The 18,922-nt window shown below is 44.6% G+C and overlaps 1 protein-coding gene across 1 annotated transcript in view; it reads right to left on the bottom strand.

The window, feature by feature from the left end:
• SCN4A (sodium voltage-gated channel alpha subunit 4) overlaps positions 1–18,922 on the bottom strand; it is a 1,457,305-nt gene that overhangs the window by 555,906 nt on the left and 882,477 nt on the right. Inside the window, exon 16 of the mRNA XM_078644999.1 lies at positions 8,454–8,897. Within this exon, the coding sequence (XP_078501125.1) occupies positions 8,454–8,897 (444 nt within the window). The remainder of the gene's footprint in view (positions 1–8,453; positions 8,898–18,922) is intronic.

Here is an 18,922-nt window from a genome sequence, read left to right as displayed (position 1 = left end):
ACGGTCTAGAGGCTTGCTGGGGCAAGTGGTATCACCCTCGAAAACCTGGAACGAGCGATCAGTGAGGAAGGATTCGAACCAGGCAATTGCTTTCTTCGAGACTCCTGACCTGGTGAGTCGGTGTAAAAGGATTTTGTGGTTTATAGTGTCGAAGGCGGCACTAAGGTCAAGGAGGATGATTGCTGTTGATCCTCCTAGATCCAGGATCTTCCTGGCATCTACCGTCACTGCGACCAGGGCAGTTTCGGTCCCATGCATGGGATGAAATCCCATCTGGGAGGGATCAAGTAGATGGTTGGTCTCGAGGAACTCTGTCAACACCATGTTGACATGTTTATCTAGGATTTTGCTCAACCAGGGTAGCAGGGAAATCGGTCGATAATTACTAGGGTTGTCCTGGTCCGAGTTGGGTTTTTTAAGGAGAGATTTAACCATGGCCCACTTCCAGGGAGGCGGGACGATGCCTGTGGGGATAAAGGCATTTAGTAGGTCTAGAATGGTAGAGAGCATATTGAAGGTGACTGAAAGCAGAGGGCACAGGGGCGCGGGGTCGTTGGGGGAGCCAGATTTTACCTGATGCATGATGGAGTCTAGCATCTCGAGGTCAAGGGGAGGAATGACTTCGAGGGTGGTCAAGGGATGAGTGCCTGAATTGCGTGAGGGGGTGGGTGGGGGATCAATGTGAGTGGAGGAGAAAGGTGTAGATGCTTTGAATTTTTTGAAAAAAGAAGTCTGCTAGGTCATTGCAGTGGTTTGTGCGTTGTGAGAGGAAAGGGGTTTTTCCGGAAGCTTAGGAAGGGTTTTCGCAATACGATATATTTCCTTTGGCTTAGAAGCAGCAGCATTAATTTTTTCTGCAAAGAAATTCGATTGTGTGGTTTTGATTTAGTTTTTATAGGATCTTATCGCTTCCCTGTAGGCAGTTTTCCTTGAAGGGGAATAGTCCAGGTGCCATTTCCTTTCTAATTATTTACAATGCCGTTTCACCTCCCGCAATTTGGACGAATATCGGGGGGCAGTTTTTGTGGTGCGCTTGGGTTTGGTATGATTCATGGGGAGTATGGAGTCTAACGAATAGGAGATCCAGCTATTGTAGTTCCCGTTGGCTAGGGAAGGATCAGGATTGTTGATGGGTCTGGAATTTTCCAGAGCTCTCTGCCAGTTCTCAAGGGGGAGTTTTGACCAGTTACGTTCCCTACGTGCAACTGTGTTGGGTGCGAGTTTGGGGTGTTCCAAATGAGAGGGATCAGGAAGTGGTCTGTCCACGGAAGGGGGAGGGAGAGCCCTCTCTGAGATCCCTGCAGTTGCTAAAAATAGGGTCGAGAAGGTGCCCTGTTGCGTGGGTGGGTGTGCGCACAAGTTGTTCCAATTGTAGTGCGAGGAGACTTGTTGTTAGTTCTAGGGCAATATGGTCATCGATGTCATCAAAGTGGATGTTGAAATCCCCTAGAAGGGTATATTTAGATGGGCTGCATGCTATGTTGGCTGTGATGGAAGGGAGGGCATTGTGGAATTGTTTCAAGGCTCCGGGTGGTCGATATATAAGTGTCCCGGAGAAGGTGCTGGTTGGGGAGAAATCTATAGCAAAGGAGAGACTTTCACAGTCTGGTATTGGGTTTGAAGGGCTGGGGCACTTATAGCAATCATTGTAAATGATTGCTAGGCCACCCCCTCTACCTGTTTTGCGGTCTTCCCGAAGTATCTGATACCCTTGAGGTAGTGCTTGGATCAGATCTTGTTCTGACTCTGTAGTAAGCCAGGTCTCTGTTAGATATAAGGCATCCGGGTTGAGTTCTCTATAAGCAGGGAGATTTCTGTGGCGTGTTTGTGGAGAGATCTGCAGTTAAGGAGATACATCTTTAGCTCGATTTTCTTTGTGGGGGAATCTGCATGGAAGTGAAAGTCACAACGTGGGCATGAGGTGTGTGAATCCGCTGGATTCCATGAGTGGAGACAGGGAGCCGATGTTTTTCTTCTTAGATGAAGAAGAAAGTTAGGGCTATAGCTCCTATTGTGGGTGGCTGATCGGGCAGGGGTTGTGGCCCCTGGCCCCGGACGGACGCGGACGTGCGCAGACGGCCTTGCCTTTGGCGCGGTGGCAGCGCGCCCGCTGCATGTGTCCGCTGCGCGTAGAGAGAGGCATCCTGCTTTTGAAGGGGATAGATCAGCTGCTAGACTGCTGACTCCTCCGAGAAGCCGGAAGTAGTAGTCACTTCCTGTGATCCCCTCCTCCTTGCATTCTCTCCATTCAATCCGCGAATCGGCAGTGGACCGGAGAATACGTGCAAATTAGCGTGAGTGTTTGGCAGCAGAACAGAACAGTGCGCAGTGTATTAAAAAGCAATTTTTTAAAATGAAAACAATTTTTAGTTAAAATGTGTCGCAAATACCAGGAGCCCTTTCCCAGGTGCTCCTTGTCACAGAGGGTCGAGGTCTGTCTCGCCTCAAGCACGTCCGCGTCTCTCTTGTAAACTTGGTAGGATTGATCTACACCGTTTTGGCATATTTAATTTGCCTGTAAGTCCCTTGTACAGTGGTATCCCATATACCCATGGCATATAACTTAAATGCTACTAGTGGGCTTGCAGCACTGCTTGTGCCACCCACCGGAGTAGCCTTTCAAACCTGTCTCAGGCCTCTGCAGCTGAAGGGCGTGTGCTCGGAGTTTACTGCCACAGTGACATGGCATTTAAAGTGTTTGCCACGTCTGACACTCCCCTTTTACTAGATATAGGTCACCCCTAAGGTAGGCCCTAAGTAGCCCTATGAGCAGGGTGGGGTTTAGGTAAAAGGTGTGGCATGTGCCTTAACTGTGTGGCATGTCCTGGTAGTGACAAACAGCCTATTTGCTTTCTCACTGCTGTGAGGCTGCCCTCTCATAGGTTTGCATTGGAGATTCCCTGATCTACGCTACAGTGGTAATTTCTGATATGAAAGGGGTATCGTGGCCATGTTTGGTATGTTTGGAATAGTAGTAATAAATCATGCTTATTGGTGAAAGTGGATTTGTTATTACTGTTTTAGAAATGCCACTTTTAGAAGTGGGTATTTCTGTGTGCTATGACTCTTTGTGCCTTGCCTGGTTGTGTATTCACCGTCTGGTTTAAACTGAGAGGAGAAAGGGATTTGCATATCCCCTAGACAGTCATGAGGGGGGGTTGAGGTGAGCCCTGCCTTTCCTGGGTCATTCAGCGCTGGTCTGAATAGACCTTGGCTACATTTAGATTGGTGAGAGGAGTTGCCCTGCACCTGAATAGTGCCATGCCTGACTTTCACAATGCTGTCTCAGCCCCTCTGTAGAGTGTCTGGAGCCAGGGCTAGTGATTGAATGGGGGTGTTGTGTACTTCTAAAAAGTGGTTGAAGGGCCCCCAGAACAAAGACTTTTGCAGGATAAGTACAGGGGCTGTAACCGCATATTTGTAGACACTGGGTGGACTTTTCACCAGACGCTGCTGGTTCTAGACCAGAAGACTGCTGGACAGCCAAGACCAACACTTTGGGACTTGGTTACTCTGAAAGTGCTGACCTACTGCCTGTGGGGCTTAAATAAGGACTGCCACTTTGCTTTGAAGAAACTTGTGCTGGCCTGCCTGCCTGCACCCTGCTGATGTACCCCCACGGCTCTCCAAGGAGTGTTGCTATGTCCCTTGTCTTAGCAAACTTGCGTGCATGGTGAGCGCCTCTATTCGCCCCGACCAAGTGACCAGCAAATTGGGTTTGGCCCCTTCGCTTTCTGAAGTGTAAGCACGTAAGGAACGCTTTGGTCTGCTCTGCAGAGCCTACCGGGCTGCACTCTCCCAGTGGCTCCTGCGTGACGGAAGGGGAGAGCTGAGGGGGAAGAATCGCTCTCCCTGGTGGCATGTTGTGTTACCGCAATGTTTCTCGCCAGCCAGGGCTCTGCTATGTGGCCTCAGGCTGCAAAATATCACGGCACCCAGGCATTGAGGAATCTTGGCAGTGAGTTTCTCTGTACTGCTGGAGTAAAGCCAACATCATGGAGCGGTGGGCTGGCCGTCACAGAGGACGCTGAAGGCCGCATCCCAGAGAGGAGTCCTGCAGGCTGGGTGTTGTCACTTGGGCTGGGGAGATGTTCGGCAGTGGCTGCCGGTGGGGACCGGAAAGCGAGGAGCGCAGGCACATTTTTCATCTTGGCAGCCTATGGCTACAACCTAAATGGCTCAGCCCCTGGTGATTGATGAGTGGAGCTGAGCTTCCCTACTTTTGATGGCTGGGCCGCGTGCTCACGGGCATTTAGCCCTTTTGTGAGGGGAGGTCCTCTATCAACATGGGCAGTGTAGGTGCCTCCCCTCCATGTTGCAGACATACCTGGGACACTGTTGCCGGATTGTTGGGACGGGGTGCAACCTCAACAGAGGTCCTCGATTCCCCTCAAGAATTCGCCACAGTCCAGGTACTTGTTAGGGGCAGCTGCCATTGTGAATTGAGCGAGGGACCGGAGGATGTCTCTTGCGTGGCACCGTGGCACCGATGTGTGCTTGGGGACAGTAGACTGCCCGTACCGGTCTAATGCATGTAGTGCTAAATTACTGTATTGCCCCTATTAGGAGGGCAGGGTGTCCTGCACGCTCCATTTCTTTCACCTGGGACTGCCAGACAGTACTGTATTCACTGTTGTAGGTGAGCAGGTGGCCCTAAAACCTACGGTTGGGGGGAACCCTTATTGTAAAGGGTGCACTAGAAGCACAGAAATGCTGTGCTCTATGAATCTATGGGGTTATATGTTGTTTCGTTGTGACCTATGGTGATTCATGTGTTTGTGTTTTATTACGTGCTGCATGTCATATTCATGGTGAGATGTTGGTTTATGCACTGCATGACCAGGATAATGAGTAACATAGAAGGTGACTATATTATGCACAGTAATGATATTTCAATAGCATATGCAACCTATAAGCATTCACTAGATTGCACTAACATGTAATCTTATGACAATTGCCTGGTTGGCAAATTGATTTATATGATCTATGTTACATCATGACAGGTGCCTAGATGCCCAGTAATTTATGTGATTATGGTCTAAAGAGTTTTATGTACAATACAAAGGATATTTTTATGTAACCTTGTGTGGAGTATCTTCTTGTGGTGTGCCTAGTGTGTCACTGGTGTGTGTGTGTGTTGCACAAATGCTTTACACATTGCCTCTGAGAAAAGCCTGACTGCTCTGCCAAGCTATGAAGGGGGTGACCAGGGGTTATCTAGGGTGTGTAATGCCCTTACCCCGACTAGAGTGGTGGGTTCTGCCTGGCTTAGGTGCATACCTTAGGAACCTGAAGCCCCTTTATAACAACCCCTGATACCATTGCTGGGATTACTCCTGTGATTGTCTCAATGACTGAGCAAGGGATCCTGAAAATAATTATGAGAAGTCCATGTAACTCGCCTATCATGTTTGCAGAAACCCAATGGCAAGTACCACATAGTGCAGAACATGCATTGGGTAAACTCAATTGTCATCTCTTGTTATCCTGTGGTACCAAATCCAGCTATGATATTATTTCAGATTCCATGTGAGGTGGAGTGCTTCTCCTTTATTGATGTTTGTCAAGCCTTCTTCTTTATTCAGTTACACAAGGATAGTCAGTTTCTTTTTGCTTTCCAATTCAGCAACCATGTTTTGGCATGGTGTCAAGTCTCACACTGGTATACAAGAGCCCCTCAATTTTTAATCAGATACTTAAAAATAATTTCGATCCTTAGTGATGCCCCATCACTGATTCCTAGTTCAATATATTGATGACCTACTGGTGGCATCAAATACGCAGGAGGATTGTAAAAATAACAATATTGCTTTGCTGAACTTCTTAGCTTAGAATGGACATAAAGTCTCTGACCAAATTACATTTCTGTTGGAAGATGTCCTCTACTTAGGACATCATATTGAGAAAGTAGCAAGGAAAGTGTCCCAAGTAAGAATCTCAGCGATTCTTATTGAAAGTCCTCCAACTACAGAGAAAGAAGTCCACATGTTCCTAGGAATGGTGGACTACTGTCGTCAATCGATTCCTAACTTTTCTCCAACACCCAAGCTGCTTCAGAGGCTGACACCTATAGATGTGTCTGATCCAGTGTCATGGGATGACAATTGCACGCGAGCCTTCAAAGAGTTGAGAGAATGTCTCTGTTGCGCCCCAGCTCTGGGAATACCTGATTAAAACAAGTTTGTTGTCGCATTCTGCAGTGAGAGAGATGCCTGTGCTCTTTCAGTACTTACACAGATGCACAGCAGTGTATGCAGACCTGTGGTGTACTTTGCAGCCAGACTTGACCCTGTAGCTGCCACATTTCCTGGATGTTTTAAAGCTGTTGCCTCCATGTGTGTGAGCCTTTAGAAGTGAGAGCATAGTCACGGCTCATCCTTTAACTGTTTTTCCACCCCATTCAGTTAAGGGACTGCTAACCCATACTCGGACACAGCACCTTACCAATAGTCGGCATACCAGATACGAGCATATCTTACTGGCTACCGAAAACATCACCCTTAAGAGGTGCACTACTCTTAATCTGCTACTTCATTGCCCATTCCTAGAAATGAGAATGTGAATGCTGAAGTGGAGCATGATTGTCTTGAAGTGACTGAACTGTGTACCAAAGCAAGACCAAATGTACAAAGATGTGCCACTGCCTGAATCCAATCATGTGCTGTTTGGGAATGGCTCATGTTTGCTTGCTAGATCATGAATGGAATTTGAAAGCCACATATGCTGTTTGCACTGTTGCTGGTGTGATTGAACCATGCTGGCTTCAAGGAGACTTTTCAGCACAAGTGGCAGAATTGGTTGCTTTGACGAAAGCTTGCTATGTTTCAGAACAAAAGAGAGTGGCAATTTTCACTGATAGTACAGATTTGCCATTGTACATGATTTTGGGCAATTGTAGTCGCAGCGCGGGTTCACGACTTCCTCCAGTTCACCAATGTGGAATGGAGAAAAATGTGAGGAACCTGTTGCACTCCCTACAATTGCCTACTCCATTGCCATTGCTATGCACCACACCTGCATCACTCACCAAAGGCTCACTGCCACAACAGGTCAGTCTTGGAACACTTTACACATTTTTACCACTGCTACATATCACATTCTTGCAGCGTATTCAATAGTTTCACCATCACTACTCACTGCGGGCATATTATCAAGAACGGCGATAAAATTATCGCCGCTTTAGCGGCAGAAAACTACTACTAAGCAGCGATAATGGGCTTGATAATATGCCCTGGAGAAGTCCAATAGAATTCCATGTTCACACCAGATCATGGACTTCTATTGGAATTCTCAAGGGCATATTATCAAGCACATTAGAACCGCTTTAGCGGCAGTTTTCTGCCGCTAAAGCGGCGATAATTTTATCGCCGTTCTTGACACTATGCCCCTGCATTCTCTACAGCACTCAACCCATCCAAAACATCACTACCCAGGATCCTCTGCACAGCCTCACCATTGCTATGATTCACACTTATACATCACTTACCAGTCTCACCAGCACTACTCATTGCATCTCATTTTAATCACCACAGTCTCACCATCACTACCTATCACTCAACATTCTCTCCATAGCTACCCATCAAGTATCACATCACTCAACACAATATCGCCATCATTATGCTTCACACTGTCACATTACTCACCATTCTCTGCTTCGCAACACAATGGAATCTCACTTCACTCACCAGTCCCAACACTGCCGATCGTTATACTATGAAAATACTCTGAGCCATTGCATATTTTGTTCTCAGCACCCTGCTGGCATATTTAAATCACAATGCTATTGTATACATTTGAGATAAGCTGCTGTTCCCTAACTCCAGCTGACACAGTAGATTTGCAATGCTGCTAAAAATATTACAGGACAATATCTGGGAGCTGTACTTCTTTAATGTAGTAATGCAGTTCTCTCGGGAGTATGGTTTCTGTGATCAGTACCCCGTTGACACAGGTGCTGCAGTTCTGTTGTGATCTGCAACTTTCTGACACAGTGAAGTCACAGTCATAATGTGTGATTTTTGGGATGTGCACCCACCTGACGAACTGAGGTGCTAAACCTTGATTTTCACCTATACGTCAGTCTATTGGCTCTGCCAATGCTTTCTCTATATTTAGTTGAAATTACTTTAAATTGGTCTGTCAATCATCCACCACTTCCTTTCTGTAGCAAGATTCCTCACTTCTTGCTCTTCTAACCCTAAGAACTCTGATCTTAACATCACCATGTTAAAAGTTATATTTACTCATTTTCTATTCGTCCTTGTTAATTAATCTAATTGATGCAATCAATGTACTTATTATTTTAGGTTTGTCCTTTAAACCAATGGTTACTAAACAGACATTCCAATGCTTTCAGTATTGGACTATTCACATTTACGTATCATAGATAAAGATTCTTTATAATATTTTTAACACAAATTAATGTTGAGAATTAGGTGACAAACATATCTGACCTTAGACTCATCTGTCCCAGATAGACTGCTTGACTCATCCTCATATGGAGTTTCCAGGTCAGACTCCTCAGACGCAATAGGCACAACCACCGTCAGGTTTGGGTTATGGATAAAATTACTTGTGTGGTCCAGTTCGTCCATAAGAAACTGTTCTTTCGTGAACACACCATCAACAAAGTTTAAATCAGACTTAGAGTCTTGGCCTGTGTCCACGTGATTCTGCTCAAAGTTGTCTTTCTTCATGTCTTCGTCTTTCTTCATGTCTTCATCTTCCTTGGGTTTCTTGCCGAATATCTTAAGGACGGTTTTCTTCACAAAATCAACTCCTCTAGTGATCCGGCCAATGGCAATCTGCAGATTGTTCATCTCGCCATCCTCGTCGGATGCTGAAAGGTTATCTGCACTAAATGAGCTAAGCAGTAGAGCCAAAAACAGATTCAGCACCTAGATGGAACAAAACAGATAATGCTGGGTCAGAGGATAGCCAAAGGACTGCATTTTCACCTGCATATTTCAAGTAATAATCACTCATTTTACAATGCACCTAAACAACAGACTCGTTCACATAATTTGTCTTCAACATTTTTCTTCCTGCATCCTAAGCTCAGCGAACCAGCTGCCACTTTTGTAGGTATGGCTAAGAGGGAACTTTAACTGTCTCGCTGCCTTGTGTAATTAACCACCAAAAGTTCAGAAGAAAAAATACATGCAATGCATATGATGGCTGCATGCTTGATGGCCATAATGGAATTGTTTTTCGGAAGCAAAAGAAAAATCATCACAATATGATATCTGTGCTGGTACATACATGCTCAGCAGCTGCCCTTGTACAAGTTTTATAAATGCCAGAAAAAAATTCCAAATTGGTTGCTGCAAAGCATAGTGGCTAACTTGGTATGCTTTTCTGAAAGTAATGGAAAAATCATTGCAAGATGCCACAATGCTTGCACACACGTGCTGCATCCATATGTGAATGTTTTCTCTAAAATCTAAAGAAAAACAAGCATTTGCAATGCAATCAGTCCCCACTTTGGGACCTATTACGTATTTAGCTATGCAGCATATTAGCCGGGGTGCTGAAACCTCTACTGTTCTTTAACATGGAGAGAAATAACTGTGTGACATGCCAGGTATGGGAACACATGGAGAGAAATAATGCCTTTCAGCGGGAAATGGTATAGTCCAAAGCTCTGTTTTTAATATAAAATCAGGGCCTTTGGTGGTCATATCACTGAAAATACAAGATTTGAAAAAAATAATATTGTCTACGGGTGCTCATGGAAGACAATTTCTATGGAGTGGAATCTAGAGAATGCTAAAGGGATTCTGGTATTTTACTGACCTCTGTTGGTCGTTTTCCATCAAAAAAGTTAAATAGAGGCAGTTGCCAGAAAAATTAAAAAAAGAAAGTCCGCAGCAGAAAGCAATTGTGGTATTTTACTGGCCTTTACTGGTCGTTTTCTATCAAGACAGTTAAATAGAGGCATTTGAAAAGAAAAAAAAGTCCCTGAGCGCAAGCAGACAAGTCCTAGGGCTGATCTCCAAAGCCCACTAACACATATAAATAAATACTAAAGTATATACAAGAGGTCTCGAATGCTTGACAAAATTATTCCAAGATTTGCATGGATGGATAGTGGCCATATTATAATATTTGTTTTCCTGCTTCCATAAAAATCATGCCAATACTGAGCTCAGACCCTACAAGATGTTTGAAATTCCATGCCAGAATTTCCCTTCAACAGCATCTTTCACAATAAAGGTACCATTACATTGTTTCCTCCCCATCTCTACACCTCGTAACAGATATTACCTAAAAGAATCATTACCTCCACCTCTTTTTCCTAAGCCTAATTTCATGGTTCAGACTGATAGGAAATCAAATTATATTTACACTATGTGACCTTTGATCACACTTGTTCTAGCCAATAAAAATGTGTTCTTCCCCCATGGGTTAAAATATTTTACGCTTCTTGACAGAAGTATTTTTCTAAAATGGACACCTCTTCTTTCCCTTTTCAAAGTCTTTTCCAACCAAAACCAGTGTGTAGCTAGGCCTTTGACCCCCGGTGGTGGCCCTTGCGTTTGCCGCATGTAGCGGCCGAATATAAGGGCAGTGCAGTAACGAAACTTGAGGAGGCCCCACTGCAAGGTACATGGAGTGGCACCCTCGGGAATCAATCAGGAACTCTCAGGCCAGTGTACTGTGCTGATGGGGCCTCCTGGAGCTTGGGGGACTCCGCACCGCAGGGGCTGCAGGGGCCTGTGTTATGCCCCTGTGTAAGGGGGAAGCTGGCGATTCCCCCGTGAAGGCCACAGGTAATGGGGGAAGAGGTTGCCGCCCCTAAAACTCGTGCTGCCCGGAACCAATGGCTAGAGTGAGGAAGGGGTGTTGTGGGGAGATTGCAAGTTGTCTGTTGCAAATAAAATTAAAAATACATAGCATTGATTGGCTCTTCAGCTTTTTTGCCCTTTCATTGCACAATTGTTTAATTTACTTCTGTGCCACTCATGTGTTTTTATCACGATGAGGGAGAGCATGGAACACATTGGCTAACATTGACCAAACAAAAAACAAAAATAAGCCTTTGTAAATTACTGTATATGAAGCACTTTGTGTTTCTGTAAATTATGTTTTTATATTGAAAATAGTAAATGTACAGGATTTTTCCAGGCAAAGGCCACGACTCAACTGTTTCCCATTATTTCAGAGTAGACTCCCAAACACAAGGTTTGGCAGAGGTTCGATAATGATAAATTTGATGTTTCTATGGCCTATCACAACCAAAACCAGCCAAAATATGCCCCTTGCACTGACGGTGAATCACGTTTGGCAATGCTTCATTGGCACAGGAGCCTGCTCCATATTTACCAGGCAGCACTAAGACACTTTTTTGGCCTAATACTGCCTTGTAAATATTGTTCCTGTTAATACTTTTTACTGCATTAGAGGGGCGTGCAATGGATGTTGCAGGGGGTGTTCCCAATACCTTACAAAAAAATTCATTAATTAAAACAAAAAAATCTAATTCATACATGAACAAAACAAAATACAGCCAGGCGTGCAATTAGCAAAAATATCCTGCAACCTCAACCCACGTCCACCACTACAAAATGTGAGCTCCGAGGAGGCCCTGGGGGTTGTTGCTTGGTCATATTTGTTTTTATAAATGGATGTGATAAAACCTAGTTTTCATGGCATATTCATATTAGTGTGGATTTGCTTTTTAGAAATAGATATGCCAATATGTGCACTTTGTTTCCATGTTATTCCACTATGGCAGTTCTGTTTGGTGCGGTACCCTTCTTTGGGAATATAAACAATATAAAGACATGAAAAAGGTATGGACACCATAGAATGAAAATGGTTTATTATTATGCAAATCTTGGTTCCCTATAATTAAAATAAAAGAAATGGAAATATCACCACATACATATATTAAAATACACAATGCATTACAAAAAATAAAATTTCAGACATTCTACCACAAAAAGACAAATAACAGTGCCAAAGTGATTGTATTGTATGTCACGTAGACACACTGAGTTTTTTGTGTTGCATTTAAGTAGGAAAATGAGCATCTAGAGTACAGTATTACAAATATAGAACCAGGTTATCAACCGGTGAAGACTGAATAGCAGATAATTTATACATGTGTTAATCGGCTCCATCACAGCTCACCAAGCTTTAACTGCCTCTAATGTTCATACAGGTAATTATCGGTCTACATGTTTTACCCCCTAAAAAGTATCTTATGGATAAATAATACAGAAGGGACTCCCAAAAGGAACTTCTCCTATCCAATATGGACTGTAATTTCCAAGCTTCACAGGAATCAGTAACTAATAAATATTTTACTTATACATTCTTATATATTGCATCTTGTGTTTTATCATACTAACACGTTTAAACTATTGATTAATGTTTCCGGCAAATGAAGAAATGTTTTTTAAACTGACCACATTCAGCACCCAGTGACATAGGACAACAGTATGCCCCTTACATTTATTTGTTTTTAGGTCAAGCCTAGGGGCAGCACCGCATGGGCAGTTCGCTCTGCAAGGCATGCTGTTTCAGAGTATGCACTGAAAGCCCCTCCTACTCTCCACCCATTTTTGTCATTGGCTTGTGTCATTGTCCTTTGTGAATGCTAGCTTTGGATTCGTAAATAGGCATATTAGTCCCTCCTTGGTACCGCCTTGTCAGCATTTGTTACCTCCCATAACGACTGGACCTTTTACTTGGCTTGTTACACTGTCTGCGTTATAAGTGGGTGAGAACTATTTTGTTTATTCAATAATGGGGACAATGGCAACTGCTTTTTTAGGTCTCGACTGTCGAAAGCAGCGCATGCTCTTGGCATTCTAGAGCTTCTTGGAATCAATACAGATTCCGAAGCTCTCGGAGGCGGAGTTGAAGCCCGCCCATCTTTTTAATTGGCCAGTGTCATCTTCAATGCAAAACGCTGGCTTCTGATTATAAAGTAGGCTTCTTAGTCCCGCCTTGTTGCCGCCTTGTCTCCTTTTAGCCACGCCCACAGGGATTTGATCTTTTACCTGCGGCATGACACTCTCTCCCTCATTAGGTGGTACGCACTTTTTTATTCACATTCAGCTTTGGCAAAGTCAGCCCCGTGTTTATTTCGCATGGTGCTTTTACTTAAAGTGAAAGTGGGATGCAAAAATAAACATGCGGCTGCCTTTACGGTACCACACTTGCCTCGGCATATTTACACATGCCAGCCCTCAATTTTTGTAAAGCAAGTTTACAATGAATTTTCAAACTTTTCAGTGAAATGGTTTTCGGAGTCATTTATACCCTCAGAGAGGAGCCCGGTGCGCAGGCTCCTCACCTGGGGTTGGGGATTCTGAGAGGGCCAGCTTCCTGGATGAACTGTGGAGGCACTCGTGCGTGTTTACTTCCAAATGTGCACTAACACTTGGACATGGCATCAACAAGCTGAGTTTGTTAGGGGGTCACACAGAGTGTGCGCACTGACCCAGTGTCCTGGGGCGCTCCTATGGCGGGGACTTGCACAGGGGATGTACCAAGGGCGTGTCATTCACTGCGCATTTCTCCATTCATTCACTCAAACTTTATTCGGTTTACAATGTAAAAACCATAAAAGTTACAATATATACACATCTCATAAAAAACGTACATTAAATATTTACAGTTCATAGCCATAAAAACAAGAGGTACGCATAATTTACAAAGGGCAGAGAAACATGGGCCGTAAGTTTGTAGTAAAAAAAGTATAATCTGCCACTGAGATAGCGGAGGTTCAAAACGAGCCCATGTTCCCACTAAAGGTTACAGATAATATTAACAAGTACAATAAATAAATAACATATATATTTCTATACTTAAAAAGAACACACATGAGTCATACCTTAAAACTATGAGTACCTCCTCCCCCTAAAATAGCTAATATTCCAGACAAGCCCTGGTTCTCACCAGAGATTTCAAGTAGCCCAGAATAAAAAATATACAGTCTGGTTTGGTTTCAACAGCTGTAAATACAAAAGTGCTGGGAGAACCTGGTTAAAATTAAGCCTTTTTAAAAGGGGGAGTAAAAAAAAATTCTCCGAGATACTTCATAGAATTTGCAGAGGAACATGAAGTGTAGCAGATCCTGCGGAGACACGTTGTCGCAGCCACAGGGTGCTAGCACCTGTCCTCTGCTGCACCCCGTTCGGAACAGCAATTAACAAATGGAAAAAGTCAAGGCGAAACCTAGACAATAAGAACTGCTCATGGGTGGTCAATGTTCCCAAAAGGTATGGTTCAGTCAATGGATGAGTTTTTAGGGTAAAAAATTTACAGACGCTCGGTTTGCATAATTGCTGTTCGTCTCTTTCTACCTTCCTGATACAACTAAAAGCTTTCTTAACCGATTCCACATCCTTTTTTGTTATAATAGAGGGTTTTAAAAAGAGTTCGGGGTTACCCAACTCTGTAAAGCGACCTCTGACATACTTCATCCTTGGGATTCTAGACATATGTTCAAGGTTCATACAGTCCATTAAGATCTGCTGGGTAAGCTCTAGCTCCTTGTTAGGCCAGCACTTAAGCCAAAACACTAGAGGGCGCAGAGGAAGAGTATCACATACAAATGGGGCCCCCAATTCTTTGTGAGCTACCAAGTTCGATAAACCGGTTGGCATTCCCAGCAGGCGCTTTACAAAATGATTCTCTGCCACCTGCAGCACGTCTGCTGTGGTATACCCCCAGACTTCACTACCATAACATGCAGTTGATACACCTTTAGCCAGATACATTTTCAGCATGGTTGCAATTGGGCGCTTGCCCATCGTGGCAGCAAAGTTGAAAATAGCGGCAGTTATTCGGATGAGCTCCCCCTTTTTCTTCTGGATAAGACGCCCCCACTTCAGGCGATCATTCAGCAGGACCCCCATATAACGAGAACACTGACATTGTGGGGACCTTCGCAGAACATACCGAAAATGGAAACTTTTTCGTGGGACGAGCTCCTACCTGCAAGACGTAGGATTTTGCATTATTGATGGCTAGTAGGGATTGGAGTAAGGCAAGACTGTATTTTGGCCCCCTTCCTGTATATTCTTTACATCAATGATCTTGAAGGGGCTCTGGTAGCTAGGGGGGGGCGACTTTCTGCATGTGGGGGGCAGGGGGCTCCCTGTCTTCCTATATGCGTATGACGCCGTCCTCATAGCGAGAAGCGCTAGGGGACTCCAATCCCTACTAGCTATCGATAATGCAAAATCCTACCTCTTGCAGGTAGGGGCTCGTCCACATAATATATACCAAACCCAGATATTCACTGTACCCACCACTCACAGCACACTCATCAGATACCACCGGAAATTGTTAAAGGGTATTAGCTCCAATAGATTTCCTCAACTACGCCATCACCATTCCTAAACTTGAATATGGAGTAAATGTCACACTTCCCAATTGCTACTTACCACACCGCTTGCTGATTTTTGCTTCCTTTCCGTTCCGGCTCTATTTAGTAAAACTACCTTCTGCTATGCCGGATACACTAACCAACATTTTTAGCATTTCTTTTTTCCATTGAAAGTAAACACCAAGCAATAAAAATGCAATATGTCTCGCCTTTTATTAAGTTAAAGCTATTTGCTTTGCTATACAATACCATTAGCAAAGCACATGGCTTGAACTTAATCAAAGGTGAGACCTATTGCATTTTCAATGCTTGTTTGTATTTGCAGCGCTCTCACACAGGACAATGGCGACTGCTTTTCGTATAGAGCGATATGCCGCTCTAACTTTCAAAAGTGGAGGCCCCTTATCCCCACAGCACTCGCGGCACAATGGCGAATTTCATTCAAATTTTTTTTTAAATAAATTTGCATGCTGAGCACGGCGCCCGCTTTAGGGACACCGCGCTTAGTTTAAATTTTCTTTAAGTATATTGTGGAGAGTGGCACCTACTTAAGGGAAACCGCGCTCTGATTCATTATTTATTTATTTTTTACTTTAATGGTGAGCGTGGCACCCACTTCAGGGACAGCTAGCTCTACAATACAATTGGTCTTGCTTTTGCAGAAGTTTGACCTATTGGTATTGTAAATGACAATGTCTTTTAATATTATAACAGGCATTGCCATTCACAACGCCAATAGCTCAACATCTAGCTATTGCGAGACCTATTGCATTGTAAATGCTTGTTTGTGAGGTATTGGGACTAAAGCAAGCATTAGCCTCAGACTGATACTTTTCTACAAAACTATGCTTGCTAGGTAAGTGGTAGTAAACTGCCGTAGCCACATTGATATTGATGCCATCAACGAATCACTGTAATGAGGATATATTAGTGCCTTTCAAGGTACATTGATAGCGCTCATGGCCACCACAGTCCGACAGGGCATAACAAAGTATTCAGCCACAGTCCGGTGACGCCTCCATGCTAACACCACATGCAAGAGATGGGATGTTTTTACTGTGCCGTTTGTTTGAAATAGGCGGCAGATATATTATTAAACCTTATTATTGATTTTAATATCCCTTTAGCAAAGCCAGCATGCATTGACATATTGATAGTAACACCCCCTGGTTGAAATCAATATAGGTAGAGCTTATTGATTATGCAGATCTTGTGTTAAGGTCAGTGGGTAGGGGCTGGTGATTGTGCAAAGCCTATTTAATCTTGCTATTGTTTCTCCATACACATTTAAATTGTCAGGTATAGTACTCAACTATCTTGAGAATACTTTTTATGACAAAGCACTGACTTAATATTCAGGTATTGGATATAATTGGGTGTTCTGTTGAAATCTCTATCTCCCACCACCTCCCTGGGTGAGCTAAAGTGAGCCTTGGACAGCCCTGCCTGGCTACCATGAGAGATCAAATATCTAAGGGGCGTACTTGGTGCTTGTTAGAACTAGGGTGTCTCTAGTTGGCTGAGGCAGTTACTTAGTCCAAATAGGGACCCTTGCTTCGAGTCAGGGAAAGGAGGGACACCCTCTTTGATAACCCCTGCTCACCTCCTGGTAGCTTGGCACGAGCAGCCAGGCTTATCTTCAAGGCAATGTGTAAAGTATTTGCAACCACACTCCCAGTGACACAGTGATAACACCACAAATGGACAACGCACTGATGTATGAAAATAGCAGTATCTTTATCAAGAAGAAAAATACTGTAAAAGTCCAACATATATGCGTATTCTGAATATTTCACTTTGCCAGTTATTAGGCCAACAAACACTTGTAGGTTCTTGCGGTATTAATGAGCAGTTCATGATGTTCAAATTCAGTCCTAATGCAATGCTGTGCAGCTGGTAATGCAGTTCGTATTGTCAGAGTAATGCAAGAATAATGACATCCTCAATGCAAGTAATCAGGCAGTTCGTAATGCAAGAATAATGCAATCCTCACTGCAAGTAATCAGGCAGTTTGTAATGCAAGAATAATGCAATCCTCAATGCACGTAATCAGGCAGTTCGTAATGCAAGTATAAACCACTCCTTAATGCAAGTATTAATGCAGTTCGTAATGCGAGAATAATTCAATCCTCAGTGCACATAATAAGGCAGTTCGTAATGCTGGAATAATACCAGGCCAATCAACGTGATTAGCGTGGGCACCACTAGGCCCCAACCACAGACAACAGTCCTGAACTTCCGAGGACAGCCTCGGTCCTGCCGGGCAGGTCCAGGCCCCTCAAGGACCCAGCGCGTCTAACGCGATGCAGCGGAAGAGAGACGGGAGCACTCCAGTACTCCTCCTGCACGCCTACCCAGGCCACACACGCTTGCGGCTCTTGACCGGAGTCCAAGCCTTACCTGGGGGATGTGCTGCCTCGCTCTCTCTCTCTCTCATTGCTCGTCAGATGTCCTGCTTGGCTCTCCCAATGATGACGCAGCTCCGATGCAAGGCGATGCAGTAGCTGGACAGGTTACAGCCCTGCCTTCTCCGTTGCTGACGATCTTGGGCAGATTCCTCTTGCGAACAATGATCACGATTACCTCACGACTTCCTTAGCTTTATGAAATCCTTTAGCACGTTGCGGCTCGGGCGGGCGGTGGTGATCTTGATCCTCAGCCTCAGTTACGATTACGGCTCAGGCCACAAACAGCTGCACAGCAGCGTGGATGATGATTTATGCTGTGAGGGCCCTGAGTCACGGGGCTCTTTTCAACCAGCACCATAGACCCCACGGCAGTCTCAGGCTGCACACGCACAAAGTGTCGCTGAGACTTGGTTGGGCTTCGGGCCACACAGTCCCGGGCAATGCTGACAAAGGTCTCCGGCTGCAGAAAGCACACACACACAGCGTTGCTGAGACACACTTGGAAACTTTGATGTTCCTGAGTTTCCACAACAGGGAGACAGCTCTCCTCAGGCCCTTGGAGACAAGTTACTTCAGGACACAGCACACAGCAAAGTCCTTTCAAGCAGGGGGACACAGCACACAGCAATGTCCCTTAGCCTCTCCTTAGTTAAATCAGCAAACTGCAGACCAGCCCCAGAACACACAGCAAGGGTCAGTCCTTCTCTTCAGTCTCTTCACCTGTTCTTCCTTGCCAAAGGTTCCTCTTTACCACAAAGTAGTTTCAATCCTTTTCAGTCTTCATCAGACCAACGTTCAGGGGTTTCAGCTCTCATACTTATACCCCTAAATGTCTTTGAAGTCTTTGTGTTCCGGGGCACTGACCCCTGTCCAAACCAGTTCTCGGTGTCTTCCTGCCAGTGGCATCTTCTTCCTTTGATAGTGGGTGTCTTGGTCCTCAGACACTCAGCAAGAGGTTGAGCCATTCTTTTATGGCAGCAGCCCAGGCCTCTTCACATCCAGGGGGCTACTCCTCCCCCCTACACTCCAGATGCAGGTCAGCCTGTTTCTGTCTCACCTCCTCCTCCCTGGGTCAAGACATTTCCCAGATCTTATCACATTCAAATCAAGGCAGTCAATCCACAACCAGGCAGACACACACAGAATTGTTAGAACAAAACACAACCAC

The sequence above is a fragment of the Lissotriton helveticus genome, chromosome 5_1 (genome assembly GCF_964261635.1).
Source record: "Lissotriton helveticus chromosome 5_1, aLisHel1.1, whole genome shotgun sequence".
NCBI classification, from domain to species: domain Eukaryota; kingdom Metazoa; phylum Chordata; class Amphibia; order Caudata; family Salamandridae; genus Lissotriton; species Lissotriton helveticus.
The sequence above is the reverse complement of the archived record's forward strand: the minus strand, read 5'-3'. Positions and strand labels throughout refer to the sequence as shown.